The sequence below is a fragment of the Vigna umbellata genome, chromosome 5 (assembly GCF_029865625.1).
Source record: "Vigna umbellata cultivar VRB3 chromosome 5, Vumbellata_1.0, whole genome shotgun sequence".
Taxonomy (NCBI): domain Eukaryota; kingdom Viridiplantae; phylum Streptophyta; class Magnoliopsida; order Fabales; family Fabaceae; genus Vigna; species Vigna umbellata.
Window position 1 is genome coordinate 57748524 of NC_142169.1, and position 26324 is coordinate 57774847.

General features: G+C 33.4%; 2 protein-coding genes across 2 annotated transcripts; both read right to left on the reverse strand.

Moving 5' to 3' along the window:
• Nucleotides 1-6044: 6044 nt before the first annotated feature.
• LOC124849226 (expansin-A8-like) lies at nucleotides 6045-8395 on the reverse strand. Its single transcript, XM_088116221.1, has 3 exons — nucleotides 8185-8395; nucleotides 7166-7478; nucleotides 6045-6634 (listed from the first exon to the last, which is right to left on the reverse strand). The coding sequence occupies exons 1-3, from the start codon at nucleotides 8312-8314 to the stop codon at nucleotides 6331-6333; spliced, it is 747 nt and encodes a 248-aa protein (XP_087972347.1). The 5' UTR covers nucleotides 8315-8395; the 3' UTR covers nucleotides 6045-6330.
• A 10175-nt stretch (nucleotides 8396-18570) lies between these two features.
• On the reverse strand, nucleotides 18571-21483 carry LOC124849227 (SNARE-like superfamily protein). Its single transcript, XM_047327135.2, has 4 exons — nucleotides 21158-21483; nucleotides 20596-20675; nucleotides 19650-19818; nucleotides 18571-18928 (listed from the first exon to the last, which is right to left on the reverse strand). Exons 2-4 carry the CDS (start codon nucleotides 20653-20655, stop codon nucleotides 18732-18734), a joined length of 426 nt encoding a protein of 141 aa, XP_047183091.1. The 5' UTR covers nucleotides 20656-20675; nucleotides 21158-21483; the 3' UTR covers nucleotides 18571-18731.
• Nucleotides 21484-26324: the final 4841 nt, after the last annotated feature.

Genomic DNA, 26324 nt, shown 5'->3' on the forward strand with positions numbered 1-26324 from the left:
TGTTATGAAAATCTTTCAGAAAAAACATTATTTTAAAACAGAATTTTTTAAACGCATAAAATACATTATGAAACAAGTTTTCCAGAACAAAATTTAAAGAACAAGTTTGTGAAACATGAAGTGCTTTTCAAAATGTACTTTTAGAGCCAAACTTATTAGAACAAAATTTTAAGAATATACGAAATAGATTATGAAGCAAAATTTCTGAAACAAGTTTTTTCAAAATATACATAATACTTTCTAAAACTAGATTTTAAGAATTAAGTTTGTAACTAAAGTTACCGATATTTTACTCCTTTCACTTGCACTATGGGATTGCAATTAATAATTATAGAAGTGCATGAAGAAAAAGTGGAAATTGATAGTATAATGACTTTACTACAGAATTTAACATACAGGAAATAGGCTATAAATAGTTCTATTGAAAATAAATTTGTTTTTAATTAATGGTAGGTGAAAAATAAAGGTTAAATAAGTTTCTTTAGATTTTCAAATTTAATTTTAGCATAAAAAAGAAAAGGAATAGTCCAATATGTTTTTAATTATTACAATCCTTATCATGAGTTCTAAGAGTTTATATTTATTACATCTGATTATACTCTTTATATAAGACATGTTATAAGAAGATATTTTGAAACTTTTTGTCTTTTTAATTAGAGAAATGTCTTTTTTTAATTGACATTCCTTACCATTAGTTCAAGGATTATCTTTACCTCCCTCCTGTTATTTACACCTCTCACAATACTCCTCATTCAAAAACTTCCATAATAAAAAACAATATCCATGATAATAAGTAGAATCAATATGTTTGATATTAAGTTATAATTTGATTTATGGGTATGCTACTTCAGGATTATAAGTTAGAAAATATAGGATTTTAATAAGTGTTTCGAACGGATCTGGGGACCCTATTAAAACACTCACAAATGGTAAAGACTGGCGGACGGATGATATCGCATGGTACGGATCGGACGGACGCCTTTTCACTTGCTCTTGGCTGAGGGCTGGACGCGCTGGAAAGGGCTGAACGGGCTCTCGTCTTCAAGTCCTGGTTGTAGTATTCGTCCTCTCCCTCCTCGCTTTCCAAGTCGGGCGGTCGTGTACCTGTCAAAGGCACTCTGACGCTTAAGTCAGTAACGTGACCAAGTGGTCTGTAATGCATGTATATGTTGCATTGTAAGCAATCTGTCCAGAACTCATACCTGGAACCTTTATTTATACTGATTGTAATGAGCTTTTACCTTTCATGGCCTGATAACGACCCAATCATACCTTAATGTTCGTTAAGGGCTTTAATGAGTCATTAGCGTTTAACCGTGTAGTCGACCAAGTGCGGGTCGGTTGGGAAGGATGGTCGGCCAGGGATGTCAACCTGGGTGGGCGGCCACCTGGTTCTGCTATCCGGTCACACTGGACGCTCGGTCCTGATTGCCCACCTGGGTGGACGTTCGGTTCATGAATGGCCGACCTTGGAGGGTCACTCGGTCCATGTGTGGTCGGGCAACATTAACTTGGACGCTCGGTCTCGGTGTTCGACCCGGGTGGACGTTCGGTTCATGAATGGCCGACCTTGGAGGGTCACTTGGTCCATGTGTGGTCGGGCAGCGTTAACTTGGACGGTCAGTCTCGGTGTTCGACCCGGGTGGACGTTCGGTTCATGAATGGGGAGGACCGGACGGTACAATAAGTAAAGACAATATTTTTTGTAATAATTAGAATTAATATATATATATATATATATATATATATATATATATAATATTATGATATGATTTGATTTTTTTTAATATGTTGCCATCAAAATCAATTATTTTTTTATATTGTTCATTATAATTAAGGACAGAGTCACGTTTGTTTGTATTACGATCTTTGTGTATACAAGTACATACTCTCTCATGTAAAAAAGAGGAAAAAAAAGAAAAATTTCTACACCTTTGATGAATCTAAATAAAAACTTAAAAAAAGAGGAAAGTAACTTATGTTGTGTTTAAATGAGGCAATTTGAGAGACTAATTCATTTATGTGGAGAACTTGAAATTATTTTAAGTAAAATGACTTGTTTGGATGAGGAAATTAAAAGAAAATTGAATTTTAGTAATTTTAAGAAGGTATTTCAAATAACTAAAATAATAAAATTTGAATTCATATAGAAAAGAAAGAAATTGAAATTTCACAATGTGTGAAGTTTCTTATTGGTTAGGATAAAAAAAGTTCGTAGGTCGAAAAAGTCAACTCAAATCGACTTTCAACTCAGGTTGAGTCATTTCGACATCTAGTTTGAGTTAAATCGTTTCGAGTATGAGCTCATACTAACTTGACTCGACTTCGAACCTATTCAGCTTAACCTTCAGTCTGAGCTTACTCGCCTCAACCTTCGACTTAACTTGATCTTTGACTAGTGTCAAATAATCTCAAACTTCATCCATGATTGACTCGTCGACTTAGCTTGACTTTCAGCCAAGGTCAACTTGTTTTGCCCTTTGGTCAAGTCGACTCAGCTCAAACTTTCGCCTGAGTCAACTCGGTGTGACCCTTCGACTCCGATTGACTAGGCTTGACTTTTGGCCTAGACTTACATGGCTCGACCTTTGAGATTTGAGTGACTTGGCACGATCTTTGGTCCAATCTTATTCAACTTGAACTTTAGTGTGGGACTACTAGACTCGACCTTTGGCACGTGCTGACTCGTATTGGACTTCAATCAAGGTTGACTTGTCACGAACTTCGGCCAAGATCGACTTGTCTCTACCTTCAATTATGGTTAACTTGTATTTAGCTTTGGTTGGGTTGACTTAGCTCGACCTTTTGCTCGAGTTGACTTGGATCAATCCTTCGACTTAGGCAACTATATTCGGCCTTCGACACAAATCGACATAGCTCAAACTTCAGTCCAAGTAACTCGGGTTGACTTTCAGCTCACCTTTGGCCTATGCTGACTAGTTCTAAACTTTGATCAGGATTGACTCATCTCTACCTTTAAACCAGGTTTACTCATCACAAGTTTCGACCAAGGCCAACTCATCTCGACCTTCGACCAAAACTTACCCATCTTGAACTTCGGTCAGGGTTGATTTGTCTCAACCTTCGGTTGGGCAAACTTGGCTAAACCTTTTTCCCGAGTCAACTTTGTTAAGCCTGATGCTCGACCTTTAACTTGGGCCTACTCAGGTTGACCTTCAGTCTGTGTCGACTCTTCTCAACCTTCATCCTAATGTGATTCATCTTGATGGTCAACTCATCTTGATTTTTTGTCAAGGTGAACTTGTCTTAACCTTTGGTCATGATCAACTATTCTTAACCTTCGGTTAGGGTAGAGAGGTCTCAACTTTTGATTAGGATCGACTAATCTTGACTTTTGGCTAGAACCATCTCAACTTGACCTTCTACCTTAGTTGACTTGACACGACCCCTCGACTCATACTAACTTGACTAAACCTTCGACACTAAAGGTATAGTTGTTTCAGTCCAAGATGAATATGAGCAGACTCGACCATTATTGAGAGTTTCAATGAGTTGGCTTGAGTTGAAGATTAAAACAAGTCAACTTAGGTCGAACGTCAAGTCGAATCAATCTAATCTAAAAGTCCAGCCAAATATTTTTAAAATGGAATTTTACCTCAAGAGAAATTAATTTCCTTTATAAAAAATGAAATTCAATATATTTCAAATTACTCCAAAAAATCTATTTAAAAAATAAAGAGAATTCAATTATAAATAATTCAAATACAATATATTTAATTTTTAGAATTGTTAAAATTCCTTATCCATATGTTAGGTATAATATTTTTGCTCTTAAATAGTTTATCTTACCAACATATATATGAGACCAAATATGCATTTTATTGAAAGACAAAGGTATCCTTTTGGAAAGTAAAATGTTTTATAAACATCAAAGTGGAACAACAAAACGTTTGGTGTAAGAGACCTAACTTTGGTATGTTTTGCAACAAAAACTTGTATTCTTTAATTTGGTATATCTTGTTTTTTAGCTATTAAAAAAGGGTAAATAAAAAATAGATAGAATTATATTCGGAATCATGTGTCGATTTTCTTAAATATTATATTTAGTTGCAATCTTTTTCCATTAATCATGAATACTATCCATTTTTTTTCCATCTCTAAACGAAGGGGATTCGATCAACAAAATTTTCTAAATTACGCAATGGAACTCCAGTTTCTTAGAAAATATAGTTTATTCGTTTCAATAAATTTATCTCACTCTGTATGTTTATATTACAGTAAATAAATAAATAATTTTTATAAGTTAACATTAGTTTATAAATATAATTTTATAAAAAATTATGCTTTTTTTTAAATACCATAATGTATAAATTGAATTGAATTTATTGAGAAAGTTCAATTCATTGTTTGTTTGAAAGCATATTCAAAGAAAAATAAATGCTAACAAACGTCTTCCACAATATTTTTTAGAAACGAACGTTGATTAATTGAAGCTAATATTATTGATACAAAATATTCAGTTTGTTAATATCTAATTTCTCCTTCTATCTGTATTTTTCTTATATGTTAGTCTACTAAACATTTTGAATAAGATTACACATACCAAGAAAAATAATTAATTTATTTGATTTCTTTTACTTTTATTAATCATTATTAAAGGAATTAATTGTATTATAAACTACCAACATTCTTTATTATTTTTAATCAAACAAACAAAATTGAAATTGAAAATACATACAATGATTTTGAAAAAATATTTTAGTAAAAAAAATTGAAATTTGATTTCAAAATTTCAATAAAAATAGTATGTTCCCACCAAATCGCAAATATTGAAACAAGATGTCTTTTAAATCTATTTTATAAAAACAAATACTAAATCGCATTTTACTGGAAGTGCTCTTTTAATCTGAAAATGCTAACCTATATAAGTTTAAATAAATAGTTAAGATATGACAATGTTTAATAGAAATAAGATTATGAAATTGAGCCAATAAACCAAAGATGAAAAATTATATAAATAAGAGAAGGAAAAAGTATATAAATTGTGTTAGATCTCAACTAGTGATACAAGACAAGATTATTGGACGAACATGATCATCACATAGACACAATGCAAGATTTTGCAGGCATATAACATAATACAAATTTGCCACATGAATGAATAGCTTACACTTGTTTAGGAGAAGGAGCTTTCCCACATAGTTTCCTCCATAAATGATGATATTGTCTGCATACTACAAACCATGAAACCACAGACAAACAACCCTTAACACAAGGAGCAGGTCCTTGGCTTCTGCCTATAATTTCAATCAACAATGTAGACATCACAATAGGAAGATATTTCTTGGAAAATAATGTTTCTTTCCTTCCTTTTCTTCAACATATCATTTGACCAAAGACTCTTCTGTTGAAGATTTAACATCTTAAAACCAACTTCAGCTTCAGCATTTGTTTAGGATATTACTCATCCATGATTTTATTTTTCATGCAAATTCCAAAAGTTCAAGCTGTCATATGAAAATAAGTAAATGTGAAACTGTTGTTGAGGTATGTTCTGCATATTAATCCATTAGCACAGATCAGAAATAAGCCAAATTCATCACTGAAAGAGTTGTTTGCCTTGAAATGTACACGTCGTAAAGCTTCACCTGTTGCATGAAAACTCAATTTTCTCAAACAAAATATCATTCATCAAATCATGAACACCGAATTTCAATTTTTTCTTTTCTACAAATTACATTGAAAGCTAACAACACTTTTTTCTGACACTTTAAATGTGGATTTTGCGTAGTTCTCCATGAGATGGACTTCATTTTCAAACTAACGGAACACATGAATTTGAATCGATAACCGATAAGCGTGAAGTACAGAGAAAATGAAGTTATAAATTGTGTTACTGATACATTTTGAATAAAATAAAGACATTGTTCTGTCATATATCATACTTAAAAAAGAGTAATGAGTGAGTTGTGAATCAAACAAGAAACAAGAGAGTAACACTAATTAAATTGATTTAATGATCTAACAACTGATCATTATGAGATAGGTGAAACAAATATTTCATGCAAATAAAAGTTCTCTGATGAATATAATTATTAACTTTGATTGAAGAAAAGCAGCACAACACACAAGATAATACATAACTCTCTCTCCATATATGTATGTTATATGTGAAGTGACCAGCGGGTGCCATATAAACACCTCAGCTACTTTCTAGACCAATAAAATAAAACACTGGCCTTTCAGAATCAGTTACAAGAATTGATCAATACCTATTATGACATTTTATGGTTGTTCCAGTGAGGTGAACAATAGTAGGTATACAAACTTTTTTTTGTACTGTTTTCTACCCTCATTGCAATAAGGTCTCTAGAATTGGCCTCCTTGGAAGGTCTGCCCAAATTGCCAATTGCCTGGTGCCACATTGTAGCTTGCCACAGTTCTGCCATCACTGGTGGTGACTTGAAAAGAAAGGGCTTGTCCATTCAGGTAGGAGTTGCTCTGCCAGTTTTGGCCCCAATTTCTTGACATGGGTTGCCACCCAGTTTTGGACCCTTTGATGGACACTGAATGCACATCCCCAGCACCAGCCACATTGGTGACCAAAACTAGGTTGAAGTAAGAGTGACCATTGATAGTGAACCTTATTCCTCCCTTCTTCACACAAGGAACCCTGCCATCATCACCCAAATTTGCAGTATACTTTAGTTTAGCACTAGTTAAACATATGACCAATTGAACCATAAACATCATACAGGATAAAGTAAGCAATATCAGTCATAGATAAGAAAATTAACTGCATGAACAAATCATGAATGTGTTTGAACACCAGCTGTTTGAGTTTTTCATCAGCATCTGAGATTACTAGTTTTGTCTTTACTCACTTTATAAGCTTAAGAAATATGGTTAGCATAGATAAAGGTAATTATGTTATTCAAGTCTTTTCAATTTGAGATCAGTTTGACATGAAAGCTAGAAGTTGAGGTTTGTTAATGGCTACACCAATTTTCACACGTTCATGAATAAGGGCCATTTACTAAAATGAAAATAAGTGTTATACCTTTATGTGACTTTTTAATGAGAGAGTAATTCGTTTTCAACATTTAATAAATTCATAAATTCATAAATTAGGTAATATAGTTGTTAAGGAATTAAATGTGACCTTTAAGCTTGAAAGCATTGTCAAATTTATGGCTTCATTTACCTTCTGAAGGCCACTGGGACAATTCCAGCTCTATATTCTGCAATTTGAAGGAAGGCAGGTTCAGCCATATCAAAATGTTGCAGAGGTGGGTTGCACCAACCACCATTGTTGTTTGGCAAAGATGGATTTGGGGGACAGAAGTTAGTAGCAGTGACGATAATAGAGCCAGGTTTGCACCATCTTGGGTCATCATCACATCTCATTTCATAGCAAGATCCACAGCTTAAGCCATTGTTGAACAAAGCAGTGCTTAGAGCCACAGTGTCTGTTCCATAACCCTGGCTATACAGATTTCCATACCCACATGCTCCACCTACATGTATAAAATAAAAAGTATAAACCCCATCATCTCAACTTTCAATATAACAGTAATGATAGTAATTAAAAGGAGTTTCTTGATCATGTTAAAAAGAGTAGTGTTTCAAGGAATTTCACATAACTGAAATCTGTCATGTGACAACGTTTTCATGTTTTGCACATTATAGTATTAGTTATGAATGTGTTGCTATTGCTAGTGTCGGCAAGAGTAAATGGTAACATGGCACATCAAAAAAGTGCTAAAAGAGTAGCTTAAGTAAAAAAACGGGCTTTGCTCAAAATATGTGTACAGTTTCACTATTCCAATATTCGGGTCCTTGAAAAGAAATAGAATAGAGTGAAATGTAATAAAATGACAATAGATTTCAGTGTTTTTGCCTTTTTTAAAGTAAGATGCATGGAATAGAATTTGAGGCAATACTTTCATGCAATTTAAAAGTGTAAGACAAAACCACTTTTTTATTTTTTATTTTTATTTTATCATAGCAATGTCAGAACTTCATTTCATCTGCTTGATTTCTTTTCATTCATTTTATTCCATTATCTTTAGCATTTGAAATCAAAACAGAAAATATGCATGAACATCCATACTAGTTGATAATTATGGAGAAAAGTAAAAAATTGTAGACATAATATATGGTATGATGTCACAAAAAGAGAAAAAAGATAAATACATATATGAAGAAGTAGGCTAAACTCACCCATTGTGCCAGAAGCATCACCCCCACCATAGAAAGTGGCATGACCACCCTGCCAACCACCATAGTCAGCAGTAACACCTTGGAGATTGATGTTAAGAAAGAGAACAGCAATGAGAGTGAGAAGAGGCATGATTGTGAGCTTATGATAAGGCCTAAACAGGGGAGCAAAACAGAGGAATGTGCACTTTCTTTTGCTATGCTGTGAGGTCAAGTGCTTCAAGGGGGGCCTCTATTTATAAGTAACATCTTTTTACTTTTTTCTTTTCTCTTATTACTAACTTCCACAAAAGTGTTATTTTTCCCGGAAGCCACTGAACAAGTGACAAATGAAGTGCACATGCGCTGGTTCTGGTTGGGGTTCCCAACCGCTAATATTGTGGGCCACACCTCTGCACATGCAACCCCAACTATCTTTTCTCCCCAACTTTATAGACCAATAATATTTTTCTGTGGCCTATAGTATAGTCTGCATTTCTCCCTTTTTTCCCCTTAGCAGCACACATTTTAAGTCATTCTTTCTTACAATTTTTATGACTTGTTCAAATCTAGAAAATACAACTTCATACAACCAGAACAAAATTGCAGCTTTATTAAATTTTAACTGATAACAAATTATATATCTGACAGAATTTCTTTTGCCTTTTATGTAATGGATAAATGGATAAGAGCTGAAGTATGAATAGCTCTTGCATGGTGTGAAGAGTCCCAATGATGAAAGACTTGCACTTTGAATTGAAATGTGTAGGGTCTTGAGAAATAATGAACAGTATCTTAGCACATGGAGAAGTATCTGTATAACTGGGCAAAATCAAAAAGAGAAGCTACTTAGGACATTTGTATGGTGCAGCTCCCCTTTTCCTATATTCAAGGGTCAAGAGGGGGGATGGTATAGTATCTTCTCTGTGCTTCAGAATGTACCACATAAGAATGATTTCAAGGGCCTGGTCATTTTATTTTATTTTACCTTATTTTATTGATGCATTTAGTATTTTCAGTTCTTGAATATGATAAAGAGTTGGTATATACTTTAATAGAAACAGCCTTGCTTACAGTTGGACAAACTGTGCATGGTAACTGGTGTGCTTTCATAGATACAAATGCAAGTTAACTACTTGACCCTTCCCTCTGAGAGTTTTTTTAATTACATTGAAGAAGGAGCTTCTATTTGGTGGAAGATCATGTCCAAATTAGGTGCTGCATATATTACACTCACTAATTGATCTGGTGTTTGACACACAAAACATGTGGACAAAACCATTATGTGGAGTCTTACAAGTATTTCTTGAAAAAAGTTGTCATATATGTGTGTAAATACATCATAGGAATTTACTGAATAGGAATCAATGAAATTAAGAGGAAAAAAGAAGAAGGGTAGTTAAAAGTGATAAACGACACTAATAGCTGTTTTAGCAACCACAGTATGTTCTGAAAGTTAATGTTGCTGTTTCCTTTTCTCCCTTCATGGGGACAAAAGTTTAATAATTAACAAAATTAACATTAATATATGCTTTCAGAGGAGGAAAATTGAATTTAGACTCTTTCAAAATTTTATCATTATATTGTGAGCAGGTATTCTTGATCTTGTTTCACGAGTGTGTAACCCTCGTATCTGGTGTCAGTGATTTCTTAATGAGAGAAAACTAAATTAACATAGGAATCAAGAGATGAAGAATATTTAAGGATCTTGATTCTTGCTATTCGTCCTCAACAAATTTTTTTCTTTTATTTTCCTTATTTTCTTAGAGGGTTCATAGTAAAGTGATGAATCAAATGTATAATTTGACACATGGGATGAGACAGACATTGTGGATATGTTCTGCTGACTTTTTGTGGGTGCTTTGATCACATGCAATGCAATGGTCAGAAAACTAGTATTGACTATTGAGTATATGGTTAATACTTGAAAGCATACATTACCAATGCAATATTGATTCAAACCAAACCAAGATAACATGGTATTTTTAATATCAGTCCCATTATCTGTTTTCTTATTTTATATTCTTTTTAAATATAGCTTAACAAATGTTTCTTCTCTTCTGTGGAAGATTCACGTTCAATGTCTGTGAGTAGGAGTGTTTGAGTTTTGAAAAATAAAAGATTCTACATGGGAAAGTATGTTCATCCATGAACTTTGAATGCTATCATTGGTGCATGTGTGCTTATTTTGTTCATATTCAATCATAACACATTCAAGGTGCATAGACACACCCTTAAAGGTGTATTGTAGAATTTCTTAGAAACATGCTTCAAAAGAATACAAGCTTATCAATAGAAAAACTGTTATTTTTTCATTATTTATCAGTTTTCAACACAATCTGTTATTTTTTTCCTTTACTCTCTTCTGCAATTTTCTCTCACCCTGTAAAGCACATATACACTTTATATTAAAACTAGCTTGTGCTTCTGTTGTTGGGTTTAACCAAAATTTTCAAATTGCTTAAATCAAAACATTATTTTGACCTGACAAAAAAGAAATGACACAAATAAATGATTCAAAAAATGGAATTTTGTTGCCTTAGTGTTGAAAAGCTAGTAGACATCCAAATCCATAACCTTGTATAATTTAACTGTTGCCGTTCAAACGCATCTTCTCCAATTATTAGTTAGGTAGTTCAGTTAATTATATTCTACAGGACATTTTGAGTTAATAATAGGATCATTCCAAGCTACTTCCTATGTATTCACACCATGTAACTATTCACACAAATACAAAAATAATTCATAACATATAATAAACGACCGACCAAGTACCAGTGGGTAATTTTTCTTAAAAAAACTATGTTTAGAAATTTCCTCTGAGAATACAAAACATGTGTATCTCAAAAGGGTTATTTTTTTCTTTTTTGTTTGATCCATTTATTCGGTTATTTTATTGGTTAAACTGTGCTATTCTGTTCATAACTAAAATAAGCTACTAATAGTAGTTAGCATGACTTACCTAATAATGAGGTAACCATTTTGTAAACCATGTTGATTACCAAAGTCTCAAACTTTCAACTGCTACAAAATTTATTATAAATATGGGAGCAGGATCACATGATATATTTGAAAATAAAGTATGATGCATAATTCTTTCTTGCTTGTTCTAAATGACATTGACAAGGACAGTGCAATGGCTATTATTGCACAAAATGCTTTGGAGACTGTCATATTTCCTTTCAAATCAAATAAAAGAGAAAATAGCTTATGACCGACTATATGAGAACCCTTTTACATATTTGTCTATTCATTTTCATATCATTTTCTAGGTAACAACCTTCTTTGACAAGGACAGAAGAGAAGTGAATTAATCTCACATGGATGCTTACACTCATCAACAATGCAAGTAGCAAAAGTCTATTCATCTCGTGCTTCTTTTTTTTTTTTTCTTTTTCTTTTTCTCTTTCTTTTAATGAACTTCTAAATTGCAGAAATCAGTAAAGAAAGTATAATTAGAAACCAAACTCCCTTAATGTGAACCTACAAGCTATTTCTGCAGAATTTTGGACATTCCCATAAAGTTTTCTCACTTTTGTTATAGCAATTACGACATGATAAAAACTAAGTGATGATCTACTTATTCAGTAAATGAATCAAATAAAAAAGGTCCACTTCAACTTCTATCTCATAAATCCAAGTGATTAATGAATTAAGGCTCCAGTTTCTTTTAAATGAACTGGTCAAAATACAGAAGCTAAATTTAGGAGATAAGGAGACTAATTAATTCAAAACAAAAAGTGACTTCAATTTCTTTTCCATTCTTTACAATCATAGTTGAGTGATCCATGCTTGTTATCAATGAGATTTCAGGTATTGTTGTTGTTACATACATAAAGATCAAATCTCCTAAAATCTCATAGAAAACTATAATTTCAATAAAAACCATGTTGGTGTTTTAGTTCTTTTATTGTTCTATACTTTTGGTTTCTAAATTCCTTTTAGGCCCTTTATCAATTAAATCTTCATGTCACCATTTTCTGGCTTATAATCATTAATAGCCATAAAATAGTATACTTTATGTGACAGAACAGATAGAGATTAGTTTGTCATGTTGTTATTATAAGTCTAGCTAAGAATAGATTGGGAAGAAACCATGCTAATTGTGATTTTTATTCCTAGCTAAAGTAGAGAAAGAAAATGCCACAGTAGCTGATGAAATTATACTTGACCCTACCATGTTAGGAGCACATGCAAGCTTCGGTTGAGCTTTCTCTTAAATCTTAATCCCTGTCTTTCTTTATCATTTTCCCTTTTCTTTTCTTATCTTCTTCTAAGATTTTATGTACCAATCAATCATATACCATCATAAATTAATGACTAGTACATATGTAAAAGAACTTGAGAAAGAATCCTTCCTAACATAACTTTGGAGTCTAAGTAATATTTTATCTTAACCACCATTAGATTCTCTAGTTTCTAGGAGAGCTTTTTGCAAATCATTCAGACAGATTACTATATTAATCCTCTATCTGAAACTTATTCACACTTAAACTTGGCTCTTTATAAAGATGTACTATATAGGAATTGAACAAAATCTTTTCTTTTCTAATAAACGTTGTTGTGAACTGAACTACACTTATCAGTTAGAATAATACTACTAACTTTTTTAAATTTCCATCTCAAAAAACCAATTTTGTCACACTCCCAAAGGAATCTACCCTCTCTAATAGGTTTGGATCTTGTTTGACACCTTCCCTAAGGAGTACATACGCGTAAAAGTACTTGAAAAGGCATGGAGCTTACCATAAAATCACATGCCTATCAGTATATGAAATGAACCTTCTATGATGATTCAATGCTAATTCTTAGTCCTAGTGTAAGGCATAGAAATGGACAATTTTGAGACATAAAGGGGAATTTCCACAAGAGAAAGTGCAAAAAAATGAATGTAAAAGATAACCAACATGGGAAAAAGTAGGCTAATTCAGTAACCAAACAAGTGATGAAACAGGAAAGTTTTTCTTATTTATTTTGAAAAGGAAAGTGATGAGTATAAGATATACCAGATTTGTTTGGTTTCTGCTGTTGGTTTAGGGACCAATGAAAGTTCCCTTCACAAGGGATTGTCCAATTGATTTGGTCCCAATTTTATGGCAAAGGAACTTGTGGATGACCTTGGGAGGCAGTGTTTTTGTGAAGGACAGTTGAATTATGAACACATATAAGGATCCAAAATGGCCACTTGTACAAAGGGTAGGGGTCTGAGGAAACTTAAAATGTGTATACATTTTAACCTTATGAAAATTGTAGCAATAATATATGGGTCATAGTCAAGCCATCGATGAAATTTAACAAAAGAGCTTAAAAGTATATATGCTTTTGTCTAGGTTGGGGAAAATGAAATCCAAAAGTTTACATAATTTATGTCCACAAATTAGTAACCCAGATGTCTGCAATAAGAAAAAAAAAAGTCATTTTTCTCATAGAGGGGAGGGAAAATGGATTGGATTGAATTTATATTTTTTTGTTGATTTTTAAAATATATTAAAAAGATTTTTAAAATACTAACATATGTTAATTCTCAGCTGACAACAACACAAGAAAAATTAATAAAAAATTTAGACTCCTATTAATTCTTGTTTGTCAAGTTTTATTATATAGTTTTAATGTTTTAAAGTACTAACATCATTTATTATAATACTCAACCGACAGCATCATCAGAAAAATTTAGTAAAAAATCTGGAATTAATTCTTGCCAAATTTCTGTTAAATGTTTGTGGTAGAGTTTTTTCCATGATTGGTTCAAATTTATCAAATAAACATAACAAATCAAAGAATTGTTTTCCTTTAAGGAAACCTCAACGGTGACAAAAATATATATCAATTTTAAGATATAGCAAGGTAGCATTTAATGTGTTTAGTTTGATATTGTTATATTTTTTAATCAATCAATAAAAATAAATAAACTAACATTATGGTAATGCACTCTTGTAATTATTATTAAAAATATACAAACATTTTTAATTTAATATATTCACATTCAAAATATTTATTCATTTGAAATGGTCCTTCTCAAAAAAGTACAGCAATATTTTTATCAAGTCATTAATGAATTATACCATGTGACACATGTGAGGTATAAATTGGTTATAAATTACATAGAAATATAAAAGAAAAAACAAAACAAAACCATTGTGCATTCAATCCTATAAAATACTAATTCAAAGTATAAGTAAGCATTCAAATTAGGCATATATAATCCTCTAAAAATAAAAATAGACACGTATTATAACTTCACATACATTTTTCTTGAAAATATCAAATATCAGTTTTACTCATTTAGTATTTATTTTAGACTTAATTAACTTTCAAATTGTTCATAAATATGTCTACTTTTAATTGAGTTTTATTAAAAAAAATTATATTCATGATTTTTATATTTTAAAATTAAGTTCCTGATATTTAATGTTTTTATTATTTGAATTACATGACTATTATATGCCTGTTATATTTTTTTAATTTTTAATTAAAATTTTTGTAATTAATATAAACTAATATTAAAATAATAAAATATTATTTATTATTTTATATTAATCATAAAAAACTTAAAAAACAAACAAGTAAAATATAAGATAAGGCATAGGTCACTTTATATAATTAATAAACAAACTAATCAACATAAATTTAATTAAAAAATATAAAATTTTAAGTACCCAATAAACAAAACAAATTTATTAGAAACTATGTATAAATTCATGAAAGACTTAAAATTTAATTAAACCCATGATTAAATATATTTATTAAGATTACAAGATAGTTACATAATAATTTTAAGAAGTTAATATTTATATGCCAGAAAAATAAAATATACTATTAGTTAATCAGAATATTGTTTTTAAAATAAAAGTCAACAAATTATATGTAATAACTTTGCAACAATTATTTACATTTTGAATGCATGCAAGTTTATTCTTTTATGTAAAATAATACATGTTGTGCATGGTTGGTAAGTAAGACAATTATCAACTCATTAAGTTTGTGAAGCTACCCATCAATTTCAATCATGAATTGGACTGCAGAGTTTTTCCATTTGTCGCATTGGATAAGAATCTGTGGAGAATTGAGTTCATATTTGGTTAACATTGTTTTCATATTAAAGACTGGATATAGATTATTTTTAAGTAACATCTCACAATTCAAAACAATTATCCATTGAGAAAAGGAAAAACATTATCTGGTTGTCGTTTTCATAGATTTTTAGACAAGAGAAAATATGTATTGAATAACTTAATCAAGATTAAAATATTATTATTAACCAAATTACATCATTCTTTCCTGAAGGAAACTTAAACCAGTGTCGAAAATCTTAGATTTACTAAAAAAACAAATTACTTATATTATTTAATGAGTTAAATTTTAATATTTATCTTAAAATAATATCAGAATCTCTTATAATAAAATTAAAATGGAAACAAACCTCATCGAGTTTAAATAAACTATATTGTGAATTATTTAAATAACATGTTCTAAAACAAAAAATACTTTTTTTTAATTTATAATGACCTTATCTATAAATTAGAGCTTTCATATATGACTTAATTTCAGGTTATAATTGTTTTTTAAAACAACATAAAATCAATCTCATATATATCTCCCAATATCTTTTAATCATAAAAATTGATTTTTATAGTTGGATGTCACGTTAGCATCTTCTAACAAAGAAACATTAATTTTTTAGCATTAATACATCAAATTGATTATAAAAGTATCAAACAAAAGATGTAGAATATACAAAGCAACAAAATATAAACATAAATAAGAACAAAAGTTATATACTAAATCTTAAAGTTAATATTTAAATCTAATTTTGGATTTCAGTAATTATGTCTTTAGACCATACTGAATTCTTGATCCAGATATCCAGAACTTTAGTTAAAGAGACAAGCTGGCTACATTTCAAGGCTACAAAGGGCCATACCCATTACAGAGAGTAGTTTTCCATTTTATGAAACTAGCTTGAGTGTGAGGAGTACCCTTAAAGAAATGGATACCAAGGTACATGAAGGTCAAGGAGCCATGTTCAAAGCCTAGAGGTGCTTCATGAGAATCACATAAGGGTGAGATATTAACACATTTTTTAGTAAGTGAAATTAAGTTTAACTTATAAAGAAGCTGACTTGTAATATAAAATTTAAATCTTTTTATATACTATAGACTCGTTTTGTTTTTAATCATTCCAATATTAATAAATTAATGAATAATACAATAGTAAATAATATAAGTCTAACAAACAATAAATAAATTTAACTTAATTTTATATAACTAATTTGTAAAATTATATTTACCTTCAAACTTGTCTTTAATTCATGTGAAATCTCCAACAATAATATAAAAATATCACTTGTTATGACTTGGTCATATGAGGTGATTTAAGCTTATGAAGGTAGCCTGAAAAAAACGATAATGTCATCATAAAGGGTAAAGTATAAAATTAAAGAAAAAATAAGCTTAACTCAATTTTATTAATAAAGTTTTAAAATTTATGTTTAACTCAATTTCAAGTAATAATAAGGTGAACTATGGTTTTGGTTATCTTTCTTAGAAAGATGTGATTTTTGTCTTTTTAAAAGATGTATCAGTTAAAAGCTTCTTCGGCTAAGCGAAAAGGAAAAATAATCCAGCATATGCCCTTTAACGATAAAGGAAAGCTGAGTAGTTTTTAGAATAACTCCGATATCCTGGAGTAAAATCTGTCACTGAAACCAAAAGCCTTGAGCACTAACATTAAGAAAGTTTGAGTCCAACGTAGCTTAGACCCACTTAATATCAAATTTGATGGTTGAACATATTAACAACTTAAGAGGCAACATAAATTCCATCAGTAATGTTTCTATCTTTAACGAAGTGCCTTTGTTAAGGAGATGTAATCCTGTAGGCAATAAAGATGGTCTATTAAATTTTAAAGCTAACACTAGTCCAAAAGTTGTTAATGTGGTCAGCCTCTTGGAACTTAGGAATAAGGAAAAAAATGTTCCAATTTACGTCAAGGATCTAACCCTAATGAAAGTGGAAGAATTGAGACAAAGTAATAGACATCTAACCCAATGATATATCCCAGAAAATTTGGTAGAAGGAGCCACCACAACCATCAAGGTTAGGGGCACTATGCCCATTTAGGGAGAACACGACCTGTTGGACCACTTCGAAGGAGGGAGGCTTGGTGAATTCGACATTATCTTCATGGAGCATGGAGTGAGGAATAACATTCTGGGCCAGGTCATTGTCCGGAGAAGTCATTCCCTAATCATAGAGAGAAGAAAAGTAACCTAAAAGATATGAGCATCCAAGTCTGATTGGAAAGTTAGAAACTTATCCCTATCCATAGGCATTAAATTTGATTGAATAATATTTGAACTTCACCACACTGCAAAAGAAACCTTGGAATTTCTATCTCAGTTAGCAAACCATTGAATCCTAGATTTCTTTTTCCGAAAAGCCTTCTCAACCCAGAAGGCATAACTAGGCGTAAACCTAACTTCAAGCTCTTGATTTTCCAAGGAGATAGGATAATTTAAAGTGGCAACACTAATTTGATCCTACAAGACCGGAAGTTTGACCTTAACCTTTCTGACATTGTTATGGACATTACCAGTGATATCTCTATTCCTGGATTTCAGGACAATTTCGGTTTTCTTGGGCTTGTGTTTTATGATGTGCATGAGGTAAGTTATCAAAATCTTCCTTCGACACAACTTGGTTGATTCTACTTTAGTCCTTGTGCTCTTTCCATATGTAAAGGAACTCAAAAGTGTGAACCTGCTAGGAAAAACTGCAAAAGGAGACAAGCAAGAGAGAGCGGGATTATAACTGCAATTGCGTTGCCCTTTCACACAGGGAACGACAGAAGGAGGAGCTCACTCACCAGAGCTACGCAAGCACTGTGGAGAGATTATACAGAAGTTTTCCTTACAACGAGGAAACTTGGGCAGCACCTTATACAAACCCCAAAACATCATTCACGATTCTAGCCAAACACTTAATAATCTCACTTAATTACACAATAAAATGAGGCAACGAAATCAAAATTATAGTGTTCCCACGAACTGGAACCATTTATGGTCAGATATTAACGAATAGTGCTCGGATATTACGTGATCTTTATGTGTGTCTGTTTAGTATTATGCATGTTTGGATCATTGAGAACAGTAAACTGATTGGAATCCAGTAACCAGAGGAATCCAGTTTACTGTTCTCAAACAGTTAACTGATTGAGAACACTAAACATTGCAACTGACTATTGACCCATTACAGCAGTAACCAATCACGTAAGAACCCAACGCCCAGGGAAAATAAATTCCACACACATTACAAACCTGAAACCACAGCCAAGGAAATAATGTGTAGGCAGAGGCAATTTCTAACTACTACCCATACGTAAAGCAATGCTCGAAAAAAATGAATCTCGGATGTCAGAAAATTTATCTTATCTCAGAAATCATAGTTCTTGCCTGTGCCTGAAAAGCAACAAAGGCTAGCAGTAGTACGATACGTTACAAGCAATTGAATGACAATATTTAGATTATGTACTCATCCAAAATGTAAAAATGTGAAAACGGTAAGATATAAATTTATCGGCCCAAAAATGCAACACGATCCTTTTGAACTGCCTGTGTTAGGTTCATATCAAAGAGCTCACAACGTATAGGCATCTCCATCTCATAGAACGGATTTTTCAAAACGTAGTCCGTGTACAATTCATAGACAAATTTCAGTAAATTTTCCATGTGTTGAGCTCCAGGCTCACACACCACAAAAAACTTTGTCCCTGCAAGGGAGAAGAAACATTTTTTTGTAAATACCAATATTATGAAGAAATAAAAGTGAGAAATCTAGCATGCTTATTTTTGCCAGTGACATTTAACCGAATATAGAACTGCTAAGTAATAAAAACACAGTTCCAATAAAAAAACAAGTGCAAAACATAAATGCCAAAGTAGGGTAAGAAAACAGCTAAACAAGAGCCAAATATCTAGAACAATGTCTACTCTCAAGAATTCAAGTTCATTGATCCAAATCCGAAGATGCAGGTGTGACCAAGAGGAATCGAAAATGGAGTAGTGGGTGTTTATTAGCACAAAAATGACAGTGCTGAGAAAAACCAACTACAGTCAATATACTGGGTCATGTCACCAAAAAGTTATATTTGTTGCTACAATAACCCAACCTGCCTTCCAACTTAACGATTCTGTTTTTTTACTCCAAAAATCAGGTGCTCGAGAAAATAATTCACTTCTGTTTGCAACATAAATAGCATTGTCAAAGTGTCAAAGTATTAAGTGGACTTCGCCTTATAATGGGGTTTATTTATAATGAGGTTTACTAATAACTATCTAGAGCTTCAGATATACTCAAACCACAGCTACCTTCAAGGCCTTAAAGGCATGCATGAAAAAGAAAAAAAAAGGGGCTAGCTACCAGACAAACTAATAATTTTATTTACCGAGTAAATTGCAAAGCTAATGCAATAATGGTTGAAGACTAATTACCTGTCAGCGACTGAAAGCAATGAAGATCAAACGTATCTGCTTGGAGAAGTTCAATTCCAAAACAGCCTAATACAGGTGATAACTGCTGAGAGATAGCATGCATTGAGTGCCATAAACTTGCCACCCGCAAGCTGTCATTGGTATCCATTCGTCCAGCAGACCCATAATCCTAAATGCAAAAGAATTAACGTAATTTTGATAGATTCCATGTAAAAAGAAAAGCTTAACTAAAACTCTAACTAAAAGATTGAAATTGATTTTTTAAAACAAAAGGTTGAAAGAAAACTAAGCTATTGTCGCTAACCATCTTCCCAGCAAGTCCATATCCAAATTAGTAAGATTCAGCATACTTCTTAAACATACTGAATATACTAGATTCTAAGAAAGAAACAAAACTCCAAATATCAGACATATGTACCGAGGAACCAGTGGAATGAAATGTAAAAGGTATCTTGGTCATTTCATAAACAGAATTTAGAGGCTGAAGCTCAATATACAAGCTGATCAGACATACGAGACTTAATTAACAATGCAAAAGAAACCATGATAAGGTACTTAAGATTAAAAACAGAAATATATTTTTGGAGGGCTTTAAGGACTCTTCTCATGTTCTTCTATTTATATTGATGAAGAGCTGATACAATAGGGAGATAAAAGATCAAGGGACTGTCCTAGACTGCTAGACACAGAACTAGGTACAATAAGAAGAGATGACCCATCACACTACTCCCGAGTCCTACTGATTACACTAACATAACTTAATAATTATTCCCCGTTAAAATTTTAGCTTTCTGTCACTTTAGAAAAAAAAAAAAAAAACTGTACAAGCAATAAATAAGCTTTATGCCATCAATATCAAGGGAATAGACAATAAATCTCTTAGAAACCCAAGATAAATAATTTGAAGTTTGAATTAGTGAGCAACAGAAAGTAAAGACAACCATACCTTATAATAGATCAATCCACCAGACTTATTGATGATGTAAAGACTGTAAATTGCTGCCATTCCAAAAACTTTTCCAGAATCTGAAACGAAGATGATGACAGAATTTAACAGCGAACTTCTCAAAATTAAACTCTTGTACTTACCACAATCACATAGTCTCCGATTTACAGCACCAGTTACAAACTAACATTATCGTGAACATTAAATGAAAATAATTGATAATAAATAATTAAAACATGTATCAGCATCCAAATGCTCCTAGAGAACAGCCAACGACATTCAGCAAACAATACCATTACATTTACAAGTACCACAACAAAAAATTCAGAACCCCAACTTTTTACTTCTTTCAAAAGAAAAACATTCATTAGACAAACGAAGCATGAATGCGATGAGGACGGGACGCGGCGTCCAGAACAAAATCCGGTACTATACCTAAATTCAGATATCAACATTCATTTAGCAGACAAATCCAGAACATAATTTCATCACAACACAGAACCAGATCCAGAAATATCTTATCATCTGAAAACCCTTGAGGAGAGAAGAAAAAAACTCATACCTTAACGGAAGATAACCTGAAAACCTAACAAAGGGGAAGGACAGGAGTGTCAACGTCGTCTGCGTGAGGTGCCTTGCCTTTGCCTCGCCGTCGCCGTCGTGAACTCGACGGAGGAGATCAAATGAGATTGCGGCGGCGGGAAGAGAGATTGGAGATGAGATTCGTTTCTCGTGAGAGATTAGGTTGCCGGTTGCCGGTCGCCGCTGCGCCGCGAGCTTGAGGGAGAAGGCGATTCGTTCCTGTGGTTGAGTTGTGTTTGCTGCTCTGCCTTCTTGTTTGCAGTTTCAGAGAGAGTGACGTGTTACGGGTTACGGGTTATTCGAAAAGCCTAATCGGGCTGAAATGCCCGACCTCCGTAAGATCGTTGTATTTAATTTTAAGTATTTAATGATTTTTTTAAATTAAATATTTAATAAATTAAAAGTTTTGGTTTAAATATTTCTTATTATATTTTTTCATTATTGTTTCGGGTGTAGGATTGAAAATCTTTGTCAAACACTTCTTTCCACTTTTTTCCTTGTTTATTTAGGCTAACTCAAGCATGTTTGGTTAAACTCCTCTAAATTTTCAATGTCCAAGCTCAAAATCGTACATGCATGTACTTGTCAAAAACACTCTGACGCTTAAGTTAGTAGTTTAAACGAATGGGTATCACAATGAAATCTTAAATTTGCAATAAATATAATCATCTACCTCCTTACCTTTGACATTTATTTATAGGTTTTAAGATGAGCTTATGATTAGTAAAGTCATAATCACGGCTCAATAGGATTACCAGTAAACTTGATTAGGGGTTGTACTTAAGGTTGCTTAGGACTACAAATCGTTCGGTCTCATCGTTTCCTATGTCTGACTGTCCACAAGCATAGACCCTATGGACATACGGTACACAGGCCCCCCAAGCTCGAGCCAGGTTTACCTGACGCTGAGGTTTGTTATTTTAGGCCCTTCATGATGGCTTGTGATCGTGGGGGTATTTGCCTCTCATTCGACCGGTTGATGCGTTGTTCGGTTTAATTTTGAATCGTAGTTATGGCGAAAAAATGTGTGCCTTGAGGGAGTGGCAGATGCACGTCATCTAGTCCGTTAATCGTGGCTAAATCCAACGATGGATCAACGCTGGCGGTTACGCAAGATTTTTCCTATAAATGGGGTGGGGTTTGACTTTCATTTTCACCATTTTCTTCCACTCGCTCTACCAACTGTACGATTTTATTCATAATTTTAGATAATAAAATGTTTATCATTCATTTGTCTTCGTCTAAGGAGTCGATGGGAAGGGACGACGGGGGGTTTGCTAGCGATGACTCACGGTCTTAGTCTTCAAGCTATGTGTCTTCTTCAATCTTCAAGACAATAGAGCGGCATAACAGCTTAGTCAACGATTCAACCACTATATATAGTGATCAGGCATTTCCTAGCATAGAGATCGGTTTTCACTATAGGGGAGTGGAGGTCGATGGATAGGATAAGGGGAACGAGTTCCAACAGACTCTGCCGGTTATCCTAGGTTACGACTGGTCGTCTCGTGAAGTGGGTGAATATGTCACTTGCTTTTGTCTGAAGAAATACCTAGTGGAGTGGGCCGAACGAGTATGCATTTTCCGTAACGTGGAAGAAGCTACTACAATAAAGTTGGTAGTCTGTAAAGGAAATGAGTTGGTATATCATGGAAAGGGAGATAGTGTTGGGAACTTTTTCTTTGTATACACCTATCTCTTCGTCTAGATGTTCGTTCGAGTTCCCTTTACCAACTTTCAAGCGGCGGTGCTGAGAGAGCTAAACATGGCTCTCACCTAGCTAAATCCAAACGGTTGAACGTGCATGCAAGCATTTACGGTGGTATGCACTACCCTGGAACTAACTCTCACTCCTACCATCTTCCTCAATTACTTCTAAGTTCGCCCGATCGCCAAGCAAGGTTGGGTGTCTCTAATTTCCATGGAGAAGAAATGGTTGTTTAAGTCATTCTCAAACTCTTTCAAAGGGTTTAAGACAAAGTATTTTAAGATTATAATAAAAGATTATGGCCGGTCAGAGTTTTTTTTATAATGTCAGGCGTCCAAAATCCCTCCTTTATTGGACAAAGAGTCCTTGAAAGGTGACCTCTTGGTTGTGAGCCGATATGACGCCGACCGAGATTGAAGCGATCGGGGTCATCGACAGCTTAACCCTTCGCCTTCCCGCACGCTAACTCATTGAGTGCATCGGTACAGAGGAGTTTAATGTTGAGGCGTTTAGTATGATGTCTTTCCTTTTTTTCATTCTTGTTAGGCGTTTGGTCTTAATTTGGCGAAGTTTTTTATTTTCTTTCAAGCATCATGGTTGCCTTTCCACCTACAAAGAAGAGGAGTGTGTTTAAAGAAATGGCTGTTGTAGCTAAGTTGAAGAGGAGCATTGAGGCTCCAAAGACTTTGGATCCTCGTTCGGCCACATCCAATCAAGCCGCCCAGATCTCTGAGAAGACCAACTATCTCGTTCCTCTCCAAATCGTCCCTCATGATGGGACTCTTCATCCAACTCTATCTGTAGTGGAGCTCAATCAACCCTCCCTTGTATCTATGGCTCCTCCCCCTCCCTCGATGGACAAGGAAAAGAAATGATCACATCGGGAGGGGAGAAGTCGTCTTCTCACAAGAGGAGTCGTCGCGAATGGAGCACACCTCAGCCTCTTCATGGGATGATCAATTTTCATATGAATGTAGATGAGCAAAATCTCTTGGACCAAATGAATGAGAAGGAGATGGTGAACGCCACTTTGGAGTTGATGGTACGAGCCTCGATGTTGAATTGGTACTTGGCCAATTTTGCAGATAGGAGGTGATCGAGGACGTCCAGGCAAAACTGGCAGAGGCTGAGAAGACCCTCGTCGGTCTTCGTGATGAACAGAATGAGGTAACCGTGACGCACAAAGAGTGTGAGGAAAATCAATATGATGCCAAGTTAATTCTAGAAGAGGCTTACTATGCGGCGAAGGAGATTGTCGATAAGGCCAAGTCGCTGCAAGTGAAGAGCGAAAAAGTTATTGAGGAGTGTCGGAGGCTAAAGACCGTTCTGGATGAAGTCTCCGACCAAAACACTGAGCTGCTCAGAGAGAAAGGGGAGCTGGTGAAGAAGAACTCGGCATAGACTGTCTGCGAAGGGCCTAGGTTTAACGGCGGTCACCACATGCTGGAGGGCAAACTCAGGGTTAAGGTTCTTAATCCGTCGAATAGTTTTCTGATAGCGGTCCATGAAGGTTTTCAGGGGGTTCTTCCTTCTCTTGCTTGAGGCTCACTAGAGCCAAAGTAGTCAAGTCCTAAGTTCGACAACCTACAAACTACTGACTGAACATGTTCCTTATGCTAAAGAAATTCTCCACTAAGTTGGATGGCAAACAGTTAAACCACTCTAGAGCTTCTTCCTCCAAGAATAAGGAGAAGGCCTTGCATCAAATGACATCGCTTGCCGTGTAAAATGGGGTTGACGAACATCTTGAGATGCTCCTCCGGATCAATCAACCCATCATATATCTTGAAACTGGGTGGGACAAATTGTCCCGAGATGTGTGCTTCCATGATTGTTGGGACAAACGGCAGCATCTCGACGGTATATGCTCCATTTTCACTGGATGACGCTCTTTGCTAATTGTGGTGCTTTCTCCCGGTGCAGTCCTTATCGAGCCATCTTTAATTTTAGTGCCAATAGTTTGGTCTGTTCCTATCGGGCCATAATGTTGTGTCGTCTGCTCCACGTGAACGATCATGTCTTCCTCTCAAGCGACCATGGCCATGTTCTCAATCTTTACGGTAGCCAGTTCTTCCTCGTATCGTTGTTGCATTTTCAACATTTGTCGTTGTAGCGCTTTGATCATTTCGGTTAGGTCGTGTAAGTTCATGTTTCTTATAGTCATCATTGAGTCTACTTCGAGAATCTCTGTCAAACACTCCTTCACACTTTTCTCCTTGTCTATTTACGTTGTCTCAAGCACGCTTGGTCAAACTCCTATGAATTCTTAATGTCTGAATTCCAAACTGTATGAGCGAGTACTTATCAAAGGCACTTCGACGCTTAAGTCAATGGTCTAACTGAACATGCGTCACAGTAAAATCTTAAATTCGCAATAAATGTAATCACCTACCTCTTTACCTTTAACCTGTATTTATAAGCTTCTAGATAAACTTATGATTAGCAACCTCGTAATCACGGTCCAACATCTAATAAATAAAACTTACGAATAAACTTAATTAGAAGTTGTACTTAAAATTGCTTAGTACTACAAACCATCTAATAAATAAGACTTACGAATAAACTTAATTAGAAGTTGTACTTAAAGTTGCTTAGTACTACAAACCGTTGAGTCTTGTTTATTCCTGTCCACAGACATAAACCATACGTACATACGGTATAATTATATTCTACTTATCTCCTGAATTCCATATCAAATTTTTTCATATAGATTGTTAAGTATTTCAAAAACTAAAACCAAACTAAATACAAATAAACATTATCATATCAAGTATGTTTTATTAATTAATTTAGTTTTTCTTAAATTAAAATATTTCTTACCATTTAAAAATATAATGATAATTAAATTTGTAATTAATAAATAGCACAATTAATAAAATAATAAAAGAACTAAATGGTTTAACTAAAAACCGGTTTTGTTGGTGACATCTTGATACTGTGGATGATCTACCCAACAATAGTATGAGAAATTCCCATATAGATGTAATTAAAAGTGAATAACACATATTCAGTGCATTGGATAAATAGATAATTGATACATTTTCATTTTATAATAAATAATTAATGATGACTTAAGATTTATAGTATTGCTACTTCATATTTAAATAATAATTTATCCAATTTTGTATACATGAATGGATTTTTTTAGAATATTTTAATGCACACCTAAAAAGTAAATGATTTATTGAAGTATCTTTCAACCAGAGAAAGTTTTTGTAATAATAAGATGAAAATAGTATTAAATCTTATTTTAATATACACGTTTTAATCAGTCTTACACGGTTCACCATTTTTTCCTTTTCATAATGGGTTTACGTTTTAGTTATATAATGAAAAAGAAATCACGTTAAAAGATTTTTTCCCTTTAAATAAGGCTACTTCAATTAATTATTATCAAATATAATTTATAAATATCAAGAATTTCACTCCACAATTTTAA